General features: G+C 40.9%; 1 protein-coding gene across 2 annotated transcripts in view; it reads right to left on the reverse strand.

The window, feature by feature from the left end:
- Polr3D (RNA polymerase III subunit C53) overlaps window positions 1-19,070 on the reverse strand; it is a 96,991-nt gene that overhangs the window by 13,582 nt on the left and 64,339 nt on the right. Inside the window, exons 7-10 of one of the 2 annotated variants that reach the window (XM_070100182.1) lie at window positions 18,033-18,146; window positions 12,410-12,517; window positions 6,408-6,512; window positions 4,456-4,626 (exon numbers count right to left, since the gene is read on the reverse strand). In XM_070100182.1, the coding sequence (XP_069956283.1) occupies window positions 4,456-4,626; window positions 6,408-6,512; window positions 12,410-12,517; window positions 18,033-18,146 (498 nt within the window). The remainder of the gene's footprint in view (window positions 1-4,455; window positions 4,627-6,407; window positions 6,513-12,409; window positions 12,518-18,032; window positions 18,147-19,070) is intronic. The other variant, XM_070100183.1, reaches the window with a different exon arrangement.

The following is a 19,070-nucleotide window of genomic DNA, read 5'->3' on the forward strand; positions in this document are numbered from 1 at the left end:
TTTTTTTCCCCTTGTTTTCTTGCTTCATATGTTTCCCCTTCGACTTCCTGGAGCCCATACACAAAGACTGACCTCACCCTTTCATTCTCCCACTGCATATCCCTGTGTATCCCCTCATTTAATTTGGTTTCCTCCACTGCAGCTTTCCTTTCATCAGTTTCACTGGCTAATGTACTTGGGCTCAGTGGACTGTCATTTTCCCTTCTCGGCTTTCCTTGGGCTCTGTTGTTGTCTGTTAGGGCCTCCACATAAAGCTTAGCTCTTTCATTTGCTACAGTCTCCTCTGATAGAGCTTCTCCATGCAGTTGTGCCCCTTCTTTCCCTACAGTCCCCTTATTTGTGGCTGGGGTAGCAGTCTCTGTTGTCAATCCCAAAATGTTCTTTAGTTCTTTAGGCTGTTTCAGATTTTTCAATTCCTTTTCTAAACTCTGTATCCTAGCTTCTGCTGCTTTGACATGCACCTCCCACTTCCTGCTTTCCATATCTATCCTCTCTTCCACTCTCATGCTAAGTTCTTCTAGTTTCTTTTCCCATTCATGATCCCTTTTTATGAGCTCTGCTGCCCAATCTTCCTTTGCAGTTTCCTCCTCCTGTCCCTTGGTTTTTCTTGTTGCTCTCTGGCAACCCATTTTTGTTTTATCCTGATTGCCTCAGAGTGGGAAACCTATGTAGTTCTGTATGTTAGGTTAGTAGTGTGTATGTCAGAGTGTGGGTGGGGGGGGAAGTAGTGGAGGAACTGTGGCTATGTGGGAGCGGAGTGGGGAGGGGTGGGAAGGGTTTAGGGTGAACAGGGGAGGGGAGGGTGATCGAGGGAGGGGAGGGATCAGGGGAGGGATCAGGGGAAGTAGTGAGATGTCGGTGGTGAGGGGGGGGAGTGTATGTGTGTCTGGATGTGTGTGTGTGTGTGTGTGTGTGTGTGTGTGTGTGTGTGTGTGTGTGTGTGTGTGTGTTGTGTGTGTGTGTGTGTGTGTGTGTGTGTGTGTGTGTGTGTGTGTGTGTGTGTGTGTGTGTGTGTGTGTGTGTGTGTGTGTGTGTGTGTGTGTGTTGTGTGTGTGTGTTGTGTGTGTGTGTTGTGTGTGTGTGTTGTGTGTGTGTGTTGTGTGTGTGTGTTGTGTGTGTGTGTGTGTGTGTGTGTGTGTGTGTGTGTGTGTGTGTGTGTGTGTGTGTGTGTGTGTGTGTGTGTGTGTGTTGTGTGTGTTGTGTGTGTTGTGTGTGTGTGTGTGTGTGTGTGTGTGTGTGTGTGTGTGTGTGTGTGTGTGTGTGTGTGTGTGTGTGTGTGTGTGTGTGTGTGTGTGTGTGTAATTTTGTGTGGAATTATGTGTGGGTTATGTACTGAAAGGTAGGTGGCTTGTGTGTTGTAATGTAAGTCTCAGTGGTCCTTGGCTGCCCACACCTTCTTGTGACCTGACCCCCAACCTCCTGGGACTTACCGCACTTACTTACAGTGAGATAAGATAAGATAAGATAAGATAAGATTTCATTCGGATTTTTAACCCCGGAGGGTTAGCCACCCAGGATAACCCAAGAAAGTCAGTGCGTCATCGAGGACTGTCTAACTTATTTCCATTGGGGTCCTTAATCTTGTCCCCCAGGATGCGACCCACACCAGTCGACTAACACCCAGGTACCTATTTGCTGCTAGGTGAACAGGACAACAGGTGTAAGGAAACGTGTCGAATGTTTCCACCCGCCGGGAATCGAACCCGGGCCCTCCGTGTGTGAAGCGGGAGCTTTAGCCACCAGGCCACCGTGTGTGTGTGTGTGTGTGTACTCACCTAGTTGTACTCACCTAGTTGAGGTTGCAGGGGTCGAGTACAAGCTCCTGGCCCCGCCTCTTCACTGGTCGCTACTAGGTCACTCTCCCTGAACCATGAGCTTTATCGTACCTCTGCTTAAAGCTATGTATGGATCCTGACTCCACTACATCGCTTCCCAAACTATTCCACTTCCTGACTACTCTGTGGCTGAAGAAATACTTCCTAACATCCCTTTGATTCATCTGTGTCTTCAGCTTCCAACTGTGTCCCCTTGTTGCTGTGTCCAGTCTCTGGAACATCCTGTCTTTGTCCACCTTGTCAATTCCTCTCAGTATTTTGTAAGTCGTTATCATGTCCCCCCTATCTCTCCTGTCCTCCAGTGTCGTCAGGTTGATTTCCCTTAACCTCTCCTCATAGGACATACCTCTTAACTCTGGGACCAGTCTTGTTGCAAACCTTTGCACTTTCTCTAGTTTCTTTACATGCTTGGCTAGGTGTGGGTTCCAAACTGGTGCCGCATACTCCAATATGGGCCTAACGTACAGTGTACAGGGTCCTGAACGATTCCTTATTAAGATGTCGGAATGCTGTTCTGAGGTTTGCCAGGCGCCCATATGCTGCAGCAGTTATTTGGTTGATGTGCGCTTCAGATGTGCCTGGTGTTATACTCACCCCAAGATCTTTTTCCTTGAGTGATGTTTGTAGTCTCTGGCCCCCTAGACTGTACTCCGTCTGCGGTCTTCTTTGCCCTTTCCCAATCCTCATGACTTTGCACTTGGTGGGATTGAACTCCAGGAGCCAGTTGCTGGACCAGGTCTGCAGCCTATCCAGATCCCTTTGTAGTTCTGCCTGGTCTTCGATCGACTGAACTCTTCTCATCAACTTCACGTCATCTGCAAACAGGGACACCTCGGAGTTTATTCCTTCCGTCATGTCGTTCACAAATACCAGAAGCAGCACTGGTCCTAGGACTGACCCCTGTGGGACCCCGCTGGTCACAGGTGCCCACTCTGACACCTCGCCAAGTACCATTACTCGCTGCTGTCTTCCTGACAAGTATTCCCTGATCCATTCCAGTGCCTTCCCTGTTATCCCTGCTTGGTCCTCCAGTTTTTGCACTAATCTCTTGTGTGGTACTGTGTCAAACGCCTTCTTGCAGTCCAAGAAAATGCAATCCACCCATCCCTCTCTCTCTTGTCTTACTGCTGTCACCATGTCATAGAACTCCAGTAGGTTTGTGACACAGGATTTCCCGTCTCTGAAACCATGTTGTCTGCTGGTGATGAGATCATTCCTTTCTAGATGTTCCACCATTCTTCTCCTGACAAACTTTTCCATGATTTTGCATGCTATACATGTCAGTGACACTGGTCTGTGTGTGTGTGTGTGTGTGTGTGTGTGTGTGTGTGTGTGTGTGTGTGTGTGTGTGTGTGTGTGTGTGTGTGTGTGTGTGTGTGTGCGTGTGCATGTGTGTGTGTATGTGTATGTGTGTGTGTGTATGTGTATGTGTGTGTGTGTGTGTGTGTGTGTGTGTGTGTGTGTGTGTGTGTGTGTGTACTCACCTAATTGTGGTTGCAGGGGTCGAGACTCAGCTCCTGGCCCCGCCTCTTCACTGATCGCTACTGGGTCCTCTCTCTCTCTGCTTCCTGAGCTTTGTCATACCTCTTCTTAAAACTATGTATGGTTCCTGCCTCCACTACTTCACTTGCTAGGCTATTCCACTTGCTGACAACTCTATGACTGAAGAAATACTTCGTAACGTCCCTGTGACTCGTCTGAGTCTTCAGCTTCCAGTTGTGACCCCTTGTCCCTGTGTCCCCTCTCTGGAACATCCTATCTCTGTCCACCTTGTCTATTCCCCGCAGTATCTTGTATGTCGTTATCATGTCTCCCCTGACCCTTCTGTCCTCCAGTGTCGTCAGTCTGATTTCCCTTAACCTTTCCTCGTACGACATTCCCTTGAGCTCTGGGACTAGCCTTGTTGCAAACCTTTGTACTTTCTCTAACTTCTTGACGTGCTTGACCAGGTGTGGGTTCCAGACTGGTGCTGCATACTCCAGTATGGGCCTAACATACACAGTGTACAGTGTCTTGAACGATTCCTTATTAAGGTATCGGAACGCTATTCTGTGTGTGTGTGTGTGTGTGTGTGTGTGTGTGTGTGTGTGTGTGTGTGTGTGTGTGTGTGTGTGTGTGTGTGCGCGCATGCGTGTGTGTGTGTGCGTGTGTGTGTGCATGCTCGTGCATGCGTACGTGCATGTTAGATAGGAGTGGAGGCAAATGGTTTTTGTGACTTGACAAGCTGTTGGAGTGTGAGCAGGGTAACATTTTTAAAGGGATTCAGGGAAACAAGTTAGCTGGTGTGGGATGCACAATGCCTGCATTCTGAAAGAGGAGTGGGGATATTTGCAGTCTGGAGGAGCATCTCAAGTGTCGTATCAACATCCCTCTGGCAAGACAGTGGTGGAATGAATGATGGTGAAAGATTTTTTTTCTTGTTTTTTAGATAACCCTGCCTTGGTGGGAGACAGCCAGTGTCAAAAAAAAGAAAAGAAACACACACACACACAAAATCCTTTATGGAACACAATTTTTTACAGTTACTAAACATTTGAAAATTTAATAACAAGTGTTTAACACCAGTGAATATTTTTTTTTAAAGATTTAAAAAATAAGGTAAACACAATCTTCAACTTACTTGTAAAAATCCAACTTGGGTACCTTTATTTACAGCAAGTTTATGTTGACCAAACCACATTTCTGCTCTGCCAGATTTATATACTTTTAATGTTCCAATCTGGCCTTCTGGTAATGTACTCAGGGTACAATACTGACGACTAGATTTTTGGTCTTCATCCTCATCTAAGTCCTATAGAGACAGACAATTACAAGCCAGAATTACAGTACATAAGTGTATTACATTAATGGGAGAAGTGCTAAACCCATAAGAATACAATGCCTGAGGCAATAAGATTTGATCTAAGGAAATGGAGGCCAGGTCCAATTCCTTGGATCAAGAGCCCTGTTCACTAGCACAAGTCAGGATAAATATCTACCTTACCCTGATTATTGCAGTATATAATAATGCACTTTGTGGTAATGCTGAAAGCACATATATATCAGGAGGACGAGGACGGGGAGGACGAGGAGGACGAGGACGAGGATGAGGAGGACGAGGAGGAGGAGGACGAGGAGGAGGAGGAGGACGAGGAGGAGGAGGAGGACGAGGAGGAGGACGAGGAGGATGAGGAGGAGGACGAGGAGGAGGACGAGGAGGAGGACGAGGAGGAGGACGAGGAGGAGGACGAGGAGGAGGAGGACGAGGAGGAGGAGGAGGAGGAGGAGGAGGAGGACGACGAGGATGAGGACGAGGACGAGGAGAACGAGGAGGAGGACGAGGACGATGAGGAGGACGAGGAGGACGAGGAGGAGGAGGAGGAGGAGGACGAGGATGAGGAGGACGACGAGGAGGACGAGAAGGACGAGGAGGACGAGGAGGACAAGGACGAGGAGGATGAGGAGGACGAGGAGGAGGAGGAGGAGGAGGAATCTGTGGTGGCTGCTGTTACTGCAGTTGATGCTAATGCTAATACAGTTGAGAATCCTTTACCTGAAATGCTTGAGACCGAAAGTGTTTCGGATTTGGGAATTTTTGTATGTCTGCATCTATAAAATGGGACAGCTTGGGGATGGGACCCAAATCTAAACACAGTACTGTACTGTACCAAAAAAAACATGATCACTGCTTACAAAAGAACATACTGTATTTTACAGCATCAAAGACACTATTTTTTCCCCAAATAAGTCTAAAAAATTTACCCAGGAGGCTGAAGGTTACATTGCTCATATGCCTCACATTAAGCTTAGGTAAGTGTTTTGATACTAGACAGTAATCACAGCTCCTGTGTATGACCCAATAATGAACCGTGTAAACTATTTTGTATAAATATATGATGAATAAATAACAAAAATAATCATCCATCATAAAAATTCATTGGTGCTTAGCACAGGTAGGCTAAGGTAAAAGGCTGTAGAGTCAGATTGACAACGGGTTAGTATCAGTAAACTAATTTGCCTGTTTACCAATGATTTTGATAGTAACCCTTCAACTGTCCAAACGTAGATCTATGTTTTTGCGCGTAGTGCTCCGACCTTGATTTTCTCCATTTGAAAGCATGTAAAAAAAAAAAACGTAGATCTACGTTTGGAGAGTTATGCGAGTGAATGTAGATCTACATTTGGACAGTTAACTGGTTAAGGGAATGTTATGAGATATAAAAAGCAAAAGTAATAGTGTATGCTGTTAACCTTTAAACTGTCCAAATGTAGATCTACATTCACGTGCATAGCGCTCCGAATGTAGATCTACTTTTTTTTTTTTACATGCTTTCAAATGGAGAAAATCAAGGTCGGAACAGTATGCATGCAAACATAGATCTACATCTGGACAGTTTAAGGGTTAAAAGGGGTTCAAATAATGATACATACTGGTATACAGTAGTAATACAAAAAAACCACCATTTGCACACTGTAGGTTTGTGTTGCAATACAAATGTACTCTTACTAAATAGTAAAATCAATAAACTTAAAAACATAAAATATTTTTGAAACACATGAAAAAACCATCACAAATCAATATGCAGTCCTAACCATAAACACATCCGCTTGCACACATCGAGACGGCGAGTAGAGAGAGAACATGGCCAGTTGGGTCCAGTGCACGTATTGTACGTGACTCACATGAGTGACAGTGTCCTGCAAATGTTCAATTGCAGCTAAATTGAGTGACACTGAAAGACACAAAAATATTACAAAGCACAAAATACTGAAGAACCATTCAGTACAGAAAGACTTTGGGTTATGCTAGCTAATTTACACGTTACCATGTATGGTAATTTGGGTACCGTATTTTGTAGAAGTGAGGAAGAGCCAGTTGTGAGTGTGGGGGAAGTTCGTGAGGCAGTAGGCAAAATGAAAGGGGGTAAGGCAGCCGGGATTGATGGGATAAAGATAGAAATGTTAAAAGCAGGTGGGGATATAGTTTTGGAGTGGTTGGTGCAATTATTTAATAAATGTATGGAAGAGGGTAAAGTACCTAGGGATTGGCAGAGAGCATGTATAGTTCCTTTGTATAGAGGCAAAGGGGACAAGAGAGAGTGCAAAAATTATAGGGGGATAAGTCTGTTGAGTATACCTGGTAAAGTGTATGGTAGAGTTATTATTGAAAGAATTAAGAGTAAGACGGAGAATAGGAGAGCAGATGAACAAGGAGGCTTTAAGAAAGGTAGGGGGTGTGTGGACCAGGTGTTTACAGTGAAACATATAAGTGAACAGTATTTAGATAAGGCTAAAGAGGTTTTTGTGGCATTTATGGATTTGGAAAAGGCGTATGACAGGGTGGATAGGGGGGCAATGTGGCAGATGTTGCAGGTGTATGGTGTAGGAGGTAGGTTACTGAAAGCAGTGAAGAGTTTTTACGAGGATAGTGAGGCTCAAGTTAGAGTATGTAGGAAAGAGGGAGATTATTTCCAAGTAAAAGTAGGCCTTAGACAAGGATGTGTGATGTCACCGTGGTTGTTTAATATATTTATAGATGGGGTTGTAAGAGAAGTAAATGCAATGGTCTTGGCAAGAGGCATGGAGTTAAAAGATAAAGAATCACACATAAAGTGGGAGTTGTCACAGTTGCTCTTTGCTGATGTCACTGTGCTCTTGGGAGATTCTGAAGAGAAGTTGCAGAGGTTGGTGGATGAATTTGGTAGGGTATGCAAAAGAAGAAAATTAAAAGTGAATACAGGAAAGAGTAAGGTTATGAGGATAACAAAAATATTAGGTGATGAAAGATTGGATATCAGATTGGAGGGAGAGAGTATGGAGGAGGTGAATGTATTCAGATATTTGGGAGTGGACGTGTCAGCGGATGTGTCTATGAAAGATGAGGTGAATCATAGAATTGATGAGGGGAAAAGGGTGAGTGGTGCACTTAGGAGTCTGTGGAGACAAAGAACTTTGTCCTTGGAGGCAAAGAGGGGAATGTATGAGAGTATAGTTTTATCAACGCTCTTATATGGGTGTGAAGCATGGGTGATGAATGTTGCAGCGAGGAGAAGGCTGGAGGCAGTGGAGATGTCATGTCTGAGGGCAATGTGTGGTGTGAATATATTGCAGAGAATTTGTAGTTTGGAAGTTAGGAGGAGGTGTGGGATTACCAAAAGTGTTGTCCAGAGGGCTGAGGAAGGGTTGTTGAGGTGGTTCGGACATGTAGAGAGAATGGAGCGAAACAGAATGACTTCAAGAGTATATCAGTCTGTAGCAGAAGGAAGGCGGGGTAGGGGTTGGCCTAGGAAAGGAGGTTTTGTGTGCGAGGGGCTTGGACTTCCAGCGGGCATGCGTGAGCGTGTTTGATAGGAGTGAATGGAGACAAATGGTTTTTAATACTTGACGTGCTGTTGGAGTGTGAGCAAAGTAACATTTATGAATGGATTCAGGGAAACCGGCAGGCCGGACTTGAGTCCTGGAGATGGGAAGTACAGTGCCTGCACTCTGAAAGAGGGGTGTTAATGTTGCAGTTTAAAAACTGTAGTGTAAAGTACCCTTCTGGCAAGATAGTGATGGAGTGAATGATGGTGAAAGTTTTTCTTTTTCGGGCCACCCTGCCTTAGTGGGAATCGACCAGTGTGTTAATAAAATAATAAAATAACATGAACAGTATAGCAACATATAACAGTAATACTACAAAAACTGTTTAATCAATAGACCAGAAGGCATACTAACAAAAACTGTTCAGTCGATAGACCAGAAGGTATACTAGCAAAACTCAGTGAGCAAAACCACCGATGCATAAATTGCTCCTAGACCGCTAAATCTGCGCAAGAATAATTCCTTAACTTTTCCATCACTACAAACTGACATGGTGCCAGATAAGTGGAAAATGGCAAATGTGATACCTATTTTCAAAACAGGTGACAGGTCCTTAGCTTCGAACTATAGACCAATAAGCCTAACCTCCATAGTGGGAAAATTTATGGAATCAATAATTGCCGAGGCAGTTCGTAGCCACCTTGAAAAGCATAAATTAATCAACGAATCTCAGCATGGTTTTACAAAGGGGCGTTCCTGCCTTACGAATTTATTAACTTTTTTCACTAAGGTATTTGAGGAGGTAGATCATGGTAATGAATATGATATTGTGTATATGGACTTCAGTAAGGCTTTTGACAGGGTCCCACATCAGAGACTATTGAGGAAAATTAAAGCACATGGAATAGGAGGAGAAATTTTTTCCTGGATAGAGGCATGGTTGACAAATAGGCAGCAGAGAGTTTGCATAAATGGGGAGAAATCAGAGTGGGGAAGCGTCACGAGCGGTGTTCCACAGGGGTCAGTGTTGGGCCCCCTACTGTTCACAATCTACATAAACGACATAGATGAGGGCATAAAGAGCGACATCGGCAAGTTTGCCGATGACACCAAAATAGGCTGTCGAATTCATTCTGACGAGGACATTCGAGCACTCCAGGAAGATTTGAATAGACTGATGCAGTGGTCGGAGAAGTGGCAGATGCAGTTTAATATAGACAAATGCAAAGTTCTAAATGTTGGACAGGACAATAACCATGCCACATATAAACTAAATAATGTAGATCTTAATATTACGGATTGCGAAAAAGATTTAGGAGTTCTGGTTAGCAGTAATCTGAAACCAAGACAACAGTGCATAAGTGTTCGCAATAAAGCTAATAGAATCCTTGGCTTCATATCAAGAAGCATAAATAATAGGAGTCCTCAGGTTGTTCTTCAACTCTATACATCCTTGGTTAGGCCTCATTTAGATTATGCTGCACAGTTTTGGTCACCGTATTACAGAATGGATATAAATTCTCTGGAAAATGTACAAAGGAGGATGACAAAGATGATCCCATGTATCAGAAACCTTCCCTATGAGGATAGACTAAGGGCCCTGAAACTGCACTCTCTAGAAAGACGTAGAATTAGGGGGGATATGATTGAGGTGTATAAGTGGAAGACAGGAATAAATAAAGGGGATGTAAATAGTGTGCTGAAAATATCTAGCCTAGACAGGACTCGCAGCAATGGTTTTAAGTTGGAAAAATTCAGATTCAGGAGGGATATAGGAAAGTACTGGTTTGGTAATAGAGTTGTGGATGAGTGGAACAAACTCCCAAGTACCGTTATAGAGGCCAGTACGTTGTGTAGCTTTAAAAATAGGTTGGATAAATACATGAGTAGATGTGGGTGGGTGTGAGTTAGACCTGATAGCTTGTGCTAACAGGTCGGTTGCCGTGTTCCTCCCTTAAGTCAATGTGACCTGACCTGACTAGGTTGGGTGCATTGGCTTAAGCCGGTAGGAGACTTGGACCTGCCTCGCATGGGCCAGTAGGCCTTCTGCAGTGTTCCTTCGTTCTTATGTTCTTATGTTCTTATTTCGTAGTTTTGGTGTCGTTACCATCAGGAAATGATTCTCTACCCTTTCAGAAGAAAAACAAAGTGGACACTGAGAGCAATATTAATTTTGAGGGTATGGACGGTGAAAGGGTTAAGTTAAGAAAGCCTAGGGAACAAATGGATTTAATAGTTAAAAACAAAATGGGGAGATGGAGGTACTGGGAAGATGGAGGGAATATTTTGAGTTGTTAAAAGTTAATGAAGAAAGAGATAAAGTTTTTTTTTTTTTTTAACAAACCGGCCGTATCCCACCAAGGCAGGGTGGCCCAAAAGGAAAAGCGAAAGTTTCTCTTTTTAAATTTAGTAATTCATACAGGAGAAGGGGTAACTAGCCCCTTGCTCCTGGCATTTTAGTCGCCTCTTACAACACGCATGATTTACGGAGGAAGAATTCTGTTCCACTTCCCCATGGAGGTAAGAGGAAATAAAGAAGAAAGAAGAACTAGAATGAAAATAGAAGAAAACCCAGAGGGGTGTATATATTCTTCTTCTTTCAACACACGGGCTGTATCCCACCGAGGCGGGGTGGCCCAAAAGGAAAAACAAAAGTTTCTCCTTTTACATTTAGTAATATATACAGGAGAAGAGTTTACTAGCCCCTTGCTCCCGGCATTTTAGTCGCCTCTTACAACACGCATGGCTTACGGAGGAAGAATTCTGTTCCACTTCCCCATGGAGATAAGAGGAAATAAACAAGAATAAGAACTTGAAAGAAAATAGAAGAAAACCCAGAGGGGTGTGTATATATATGCTTGTACATGTATGTGTAGTGTGACCTAAGTGTAAGTAGAAGTAGCAAGACGTACCTGTAATCTTGCATATTTATGAGACAGACAAAAGACACCAGCAATCCTACCGTCATGTAAAACAATTACAGGCTTTCATTTTACACTCACTTGGCAGGATGGTAGTACCTCCCTGGGTAGTTGCTGTCTACCAACCTACCTACCTATAAGGGATAAAGTTATTTCTTGAAATAACTAACAACAATTCGAATTTGTTAGACACTGGCTAATAATATTTATTTGTATATTGTACCATTTAACTTGCTAAAAACTGTGACCAACATTAACCCTTTCAGGGTCGACAGGCCCTCTCCGAGACTTGTTCTCAGGATCGGCCAAATTTAAAAAAAAAAAAAACTATTTTTTTCCTCATGAAAAGAGAGAATCTTTTCCCGATCATAATGACACCAAAAGTATGAAATTTGATGGAAAACTTATGGAATTATGCTCTCGTGAAGTTAGCGGTCTAGACGATGTTTACGCATCGGTGATTTTGCCCACTTTGAGCCCTATTTTCGGCCAATTCCAGTGTACTAGTCGACAAAAATCATAACTATTTTGCTTGAACTCCATTTTTTCTATCAAATGAGTACAAGAAACCACCCATTTACTGATTTCAACTATCCAACACAGTGGTAAGAATTTAGCAATTTTGCTAATTTCTCACAAATTTCAAAAGATGCCAATTTCCAAATAGAGTCCAAAATAAACAAGAAAGACATTCCTGGCACTAAAATAACATTTTCTCTGTTCATTAGTCACATCCCCACGCCCCTCTTACATTCTTTTGCTTTCCACTTTGAATTTTTATTCTCACAAAAAAATAGAAGATTTACTGTTATGCAGACTACTGCATTAGTGTAGAAATGGTATAAATAATATCAGTGCACTTGTGAAAGAATATTAGACTCACCAGTTAACGTGTATTGAACGCTTGGCATTATTTGTTTTCTTTTGATCTTTGGTAAAAATCGAACATTTCTGCTACTTTGAGCTCAATTTCAAGGTACTTTTCATTGTAAAACCAGTCAAAATCATCTCAATTTCTGTAATATGTCTTCCGTTCTATAAAATGAGACCAGGAAAACTAGAATACAACAATAAATACTATACGAAAATACAGTGCAAAGTCGCTGTTTTAATCCAAAAACACGGTCAAAGTTTTTTTTCTCATTATGCACTGTGTGCTGCAGGATTTTTTTTATACTGTGCACACTGACCACATAGACCCATTCTTTCATATGTAGGCCTACCAGCTTTCTCTCACTAGATTTGAGGGCGCTAGAGTTTAGGCGAACTAGTACTTCAAAAACCCTGGTGCGTAAGCCGTACTAGTACAGCCGAAGCCCTGAAAGGGTTAATACTAAGGTGTTAGAAACTTCAACTAATAGTATTACTTACTAAGTTATTTGAGGCAGTTTGCTTTTGCTGTTGTGTTTGATTCTGCAACTGAGTGATATTGGGCTCTTGCTTGACATCTGGTGGATGACTTGGAAGAGAGTTTGGTAGCTAAAGTCAAATAAAATATATATTAATTATGAGCCAAATATTGGATAAACTAAGATAAAGTTATAAGAAAAGGTTTGTACACATTGTAAAAGAGAGAAGAAACCACAGTTAGAATTAACAGGTTAACGTGGTGCCCACAGTACCATCCTAATAATATTCATGAGCCAGGTGTACTTCTACACACCATAATAGCTTTGAAGGGACTTAAAATATAGCTTGCTACAATAAAAAAAAAATGCATTTGTGGTCATAGTAGGGTCCCATGCTAACCTTCCTACAGTGTATATAAATACACCTAGTTAGAAGGATCATAGGCCAGCATGCTCTAGTGGATAACACACTGGCCTGCTACTTTTAGACCTGACTTGTTATGGGTTTCAACCCATGACAACTGTGCTTACAATTGTGTCATTACATTTTCATTAGTCAGAGTGGTATGCATCAAAAGGACAATTAAAAAAAATTCAAGAAGAGTGGTACACTAAGGGAATGCCATTCAAAAGGCAACAACGTGCTATAACTGGAAACTGTTATAAAAAATATGACAGGCTAAAATAAAAGTGGGCATCTCAAATTTAGCTCTGTTTGTATAACATGAGCAAACACACCAAGAAACCTAATGAGACTGGATTAGCAAATTCATGATCAGCCAAATTCAATGAATTGACCAGTTTCTTTATGCATCACCACAATTAAGCGAGGAAAAGCACACACTTGTAATACTAGATATAGTATTCAATACAGTACACAATGAGGAAGAAAGTTTCAGCATAACCTTGGGTATACCCACTTTATAAAGAGCAGAAATTTGCAGATGTGTAAAGAAGACAAGCTAGTCACCAGGACATCATCCACGTAAATGTACACAGACACATTACAAGTACAGTGGAACCTTGGCTGTCAAATTTAAATAATTCCAAATGTTGATTCAACAACCAAAATAGATGACAACCAAAGCAATTTTTCCCCCAAATGACAATATAATAATTTATTAAAAATGTACTAACTACTACATAAAACTGTAAAAATGAGTACTAAAAGAAACTTTAACTGAAATACTGTACAGTAAATGAAAATTTAACTGTCCCTTGCCTGTCAGAAGAGAGCTAATGGTATACTGGAAGCAGGAGGTGGAGGAGAGGAGGGGGTATGTTACTGCTCGGAAGGAGAGTCATCTATTAATATGTCAGGCAACTGTCCTTCTGGTGTTGTTTCTCTTCTCTGTCTCTTTACACCACTGACACCTCATTGTTTTTTAATGAGGTACTTTCTGACAATGGGAGCAAAGACCTCATGAACCCACTCAATAAAAAATTGTCTTGTTACCCAAGCTTTCATGTTGGCCCTCCACATTACAACCAATATGTTTTTCATAACATTGTTCTTCTTAAAAACTCGTGGATTTTCAGAATGGTAAACAAGTAAGGGCTTCAATTTCAAGTTCCCACTTGCATTACTACACAGTAACAGAGTGAGCCCGTCTTTCATTGGCTTGTGTCTTGGCATCGACTTTTTCTCTTCAGTTATCCCTTTGGGGGTCGACAGGTCCTCTCAGAGACTTGTTCGCAGGGTCGGCCAAATTTAAAAAAAAAAAAAAAAAAAATTTCTTATGAAAAGATAGATAATCTTTTCCCGATCATAATGACACCAAAAGTATGAAATTTGATGGAAAACTTACGGAATTATGCTCTCGCGAAGTTAGCGGTCTCAACAATGTTTACGCATCGGCAATTTTGCCCACTTTGAGCCCTATTTTTGGCCAATTCCAGTATACTAGTCAACAAAAGTCATAACTATTTCGCTAGAACTCCATTTTTTCTATCGAATGAGTACAAGAAACCACCCATTTACTGATTTCAACTATCCAATAAAGTGGTCAGAATTTAGCAATTTTGCCAATTTCACAAATTTCAAAAGATGCCAATTTCCGAATAGGGTCCAGAATAAACAAGACATTCCTGGCACTAAAATAACAAGTTCTCTGTTCGTTAGTCACATCCCCAGGCCCCTCTTATATTTCTTTGGCTTTCCACTTTGAATTTTTATTCTTACAAAAAAAAATAAGATTTACTGTTATGCAGACTACTGCATTAGTGTAGAAATGGTATAAATAATATCAGCGCACTTGTGAAAGAATATTAGACTCACTAGTTGATGTGTATTGGACGGTTGGCATGATTTGTTTACTTTTGAACTTTGGTAAAAATCGAATATTTCTGCTACTTTGAGCTCAATTTCAAGGTACTTTTCATTGTAAAACCAGTCAAAATCATCTCAATTTCTGTAATATGTCTTCCGTTCTATAAAATGAGATCAAGAAAATTAGAATACAACAATAAATACCATACAAAATCAGTGCAAAGTCGCTGTTTTAATCCAAAAATATGATCAAAGTTTTTTTTCTCATTACGCACTGTGTGCTGCAGGATTTTTTTTATACTGCGCACACTGACCACATAGACCCATTCTTTCATATGTAGGCCTACCAGCTTTCTCTCACTAGATTTGAGGGTGCTAGAATTTAGGTGTACTAGTACTACGTCAAAAACCATGGGTCGTAAGATGTACTAGTACATGTATGTCCGAAACCCCCAAAGGGTTAAGCAGGTCCTCTTGGGCATTTTCTTCCAGAAGAGGCCTGTCTTGTCACAATTAAACACTTGTTGGGAGACAAACCCCTCAGCCTCTATGTATTCTTGGAATTCAGTAACATACTTTTCAACAGCCACTTTGTCAGCATTAGCAGCCTCCCCATGCCTAGCTACACTATGAATACTACTTATTTTCTTAAAAATTATCAAACCGACACCTACTAGCCTTGAAGGACTGAGTCTCAGCACATGTTCCTCTTTTTTTTCAGGAGGTCATCATGCAACTGCCTTGCTTTTTCACAAATAATGGCATCTGAAACACTATCACCATGTAACTGTTTTGTTGTTTATCCATATCAACAAGAGTTTTTCAACTTCCTCAGTAATCTGTGGCCTTTGCTTTGGTATCACTTTCGTGCCTTTTGGAAGGTCAGCTGCTTTAATTTTTTTTCCTTTGGCTCATGTTAATGGTAGACGCTGATTTACCAAAAAGTTTTGCTATATCAACCATGCGGAGCCTATCTTCTTTATACTTTCTAATGACTTCTCAACAGTGCTTTTTACAACTTATTTTTGCTTTCATCTCTTTATCCTTCTTTGGAGCCATGATGGCTTATTTCACAATAAAAAAATTTGCACCAAAACTGCAAAATAACAAAAAAAGTTCACAAGATGCATAACAAAAGCTCAAGAGATGTTTATAGCATGCAAGTTAGTAACTGTACTGACTCAGATCCACGCTGTGCACATTCTGTGAGAACGTGATCCAAGGTGTCTGCATTGTTGGTTGACAACCAAGAGAACGTACAAAAACCAGAATTTTTTTTTTTTGAATTCCTTGTTTGAAAACCGATTTGATCGACAAGTAATACAGTCGACAACATAGGTTCCACTGTATGGAGACTGTGAATAATAAGCCAAAAGAAGTCTTTAAAGATTTGTGGTGATATCTTAAACTCAAGAAACAGATACAAACTTATAGCTCACTACAATCAAGTCAAAGGAAAAGAACATGTTGAAGTTGCTATATTTGAAAACTAATGAAAGGACTTGTAGAGGTCACTAGTACCTACTTGTGTGAACTACAATGGCTCCCTAAGAAACCAAGAACTGGTTTCTTAGGGAGCTAAGGATGGTAGTACCTCCTGCCAAGTGAGTGTAAAACGAAAGCCTGTAATTGTTTTACATGATGGTAGGACTGCTGGTGTCCTTTTTTTTCTGTCTCATAAACATGCAAGATTTCAGGTATGTCTTGCTACTTCTACTTACACTTAGGTCATACTACACATACATGCACAAGCATATACAGTGGACCCCCGCATAACGATCACCTCCCAATGCGACCAATTATGTAAGTGTATTTATGAAAGTGCGTTTGTACGTGTATGTTTGGGGGTCTGAAATGGACTAATCTACTTCACAATATTCCTTATGGGAACAAATTCGGTCAGTACTGGCACCTGAACATACTTCTGGAATGAAAAAATATCGTTAACCGGGGGTCCACTGTATATACACACCCCTCTGGGTTTTCTTCTATTTTCTTACTAGTTCTTGTTCTTGTCTATTTCCTCTTATCTCCATGGGGAAGTGGATCAGAATTCTTCCTCCGTAAGCCATGCGTGTTGTAAAAGGTGACTAAAATGCCAGGAGCAAAGGGCTAGTAACCCCTTCTCCTGTATATATTACTAAATGTAAAAGGAGAAACTTTCGTTTTTCCTTTTGGGCCACCCCGCCTCGGTGGGATACAGCCGATGTGTTGAAAGAAAGAAAGAATAATAATAATAATAATATAATATGTATAATAATAATACATATATAATAATAATGTACTACATAATAATAATTATAATAACAGACGGCTTCTAGAGGCTGTCACTAGATAGCAGTGTTTACCACAACAAAGAGGGAGCGGTTGTGGCTGCCTCCACCTGTTACATAATGACATATTTTATTCTTCTGGAATATATATCAAGTTTCTAAGTTATTTATATTGTTTATTATTTCATATTAGATGAACTGAGATAGATAAATAAGCCGTAGAGTTGATGATAGCGAAATATTCAAGGAGTATTTTGTCCTGTCTCCAAACACTCGTCGGCTGCTGCTGCCACCGCCACATATATAATGACATATTTTATTCATTCCAGAGTATATATCAGGTTTCTATGTTATTTATATTGCTTGTTATGTCATATTAGGTGAACTATGATAGATAAATAAGCCGTATAGATGATATTAGTGAAACTATTCAAGAAGTATTTTGTCCGGTCTCCAGACGAACTGTCGTCCACCGCCCATACCACTACATGAATTACATACTTTATTCATTTTAGAGTATATATCAGGTTTCTATGCTATTTATATTGTTTATTATGTCATATTAGATCAACTGAGATAGATAAATAAGCTATAAAGTTGATATTAGTGAAATTATTGAAGTACAGAATTCCACTGGAATGGATTAATTGCATTTCAATTAATTTAAATGAGAAAAACTGACTCTGTAAACGAGCAAATCCAGTTGCGAGCAAGGTCATGGAATGGATTAAACTCGCAAGTAGAGGTTTCATTGTATTTCTTCTTCAACGCTATTGTTGTTGATGCATTTATAGGAACAACAACGATTCACTAGACAGTCACAATTGTGTGAGCACTTGTGAATTTCTTGAAAGAAAATGCACTCAAGAATAACAAAATCCAAAAGTATTATTTTTAGTTTTACACTGGACATGGTTTGATCCTGTGTTAGTTTACGTCAAATGCAGTTAAAAGATTAGTTTTCAGAAACGCTTTGTAGAAGATAGATTTTTTTAAGTGACAATGGAATATAGGGAGGAACATTACAGCAGCATCATGAAAGCATAACAACAGAATATGGGAAGGAGCATTGCAAGTATGGCATAAAATGCTCCTTATCTTACCTGAAAGAACATGAAGTCTTCATGCTTTCCTGCTAAGAGTTGAGCTACAGAACATTCTGGAGTTTTTTCTTTAGCTGGCATACCACCTTTCACAGATACTTTTTTATCTTCTAGCTGAAATGAAATAAAATACTTAGGATGATGTATGTACAGTACAGTGGACCCCCGGATTTCGTAGTCATCGGATTTCGTAATACTGTATAAGGAAACAGTAACTTTTTTTCGTCAAAATATTGGCTCGGTGATCGTCATTTAGCTCAGTAATAGTCATTTGTCCCGAACGTGTCCGAGCAGCCCGACACCATTTACAGTCAGTGTGTCATTGTTTATCAGCCGGTGAGCACTATCCCAAGCATTCATACGATACATTTTGTAATACATATTCCATTAGCTTTAGTGTTTGCAACTGCTAAATACGCCACCATGGGCCAAAAGAAAGCTCCTAGTGCCAGCCCTTTGGCAAAGAAAGCGATAAACACAATAGAATTTAAGAAAGAACACACCAGCGAGGGTACTTCCTCACACACCAGCCAAGATACTTCCCCACACCCCAGCCAGTGTACTTCCCCACACACCAGACAGGGTACTTCCCCACCTACACAATTTGATTTAAGTAGGACTTGTGCATGAGTAAACAGAATTATCAAAGCTTATTGCTTGGGAAGCATTGAAAATTGGGTTGGGCAAATACAATTCTGTTAGTGGGATGGTTTGTGAAGGACTTGCCTAGTATGGGCCAACAGATTTGCTGCAGTGTTCCTGTTTTCTTATGTACACCAGCCAGGGTACTTCCCCACACACCAGCCAGGGTACTTTTGATTTTTTCTTAATAATGTACACCATGCTCAGAGTATATACATTCCCCAGAGAGAAATTAGGTCTAATAATAACAATCCCAAATGGGTTAACAGGAGGCTAAAGCATCTATTAGGGAAGAAAATGGGAATTTATAGGTACATCAGAAGAGGAGAGGTTAACCTTACTGACCAATATGTTCAGCTTAAAAGAGAAGTAAAAAAGGGGATTAGAAAGGCTAAA

This window comes from Cherax quadricarinatus, chromosome 71 (assembly GCF_038502225.1).
Source record: "Cherax quadricarinatus isolate ZL_2023a chromosome 71, ASM3850222v1, whole genome shotgun sequence".
NCBI lineage: Eukaryota > Metazoa > Arthropoda > Malacostraca > Decapoda > Parastacidae > Cherax > Cherax quadricarinatus.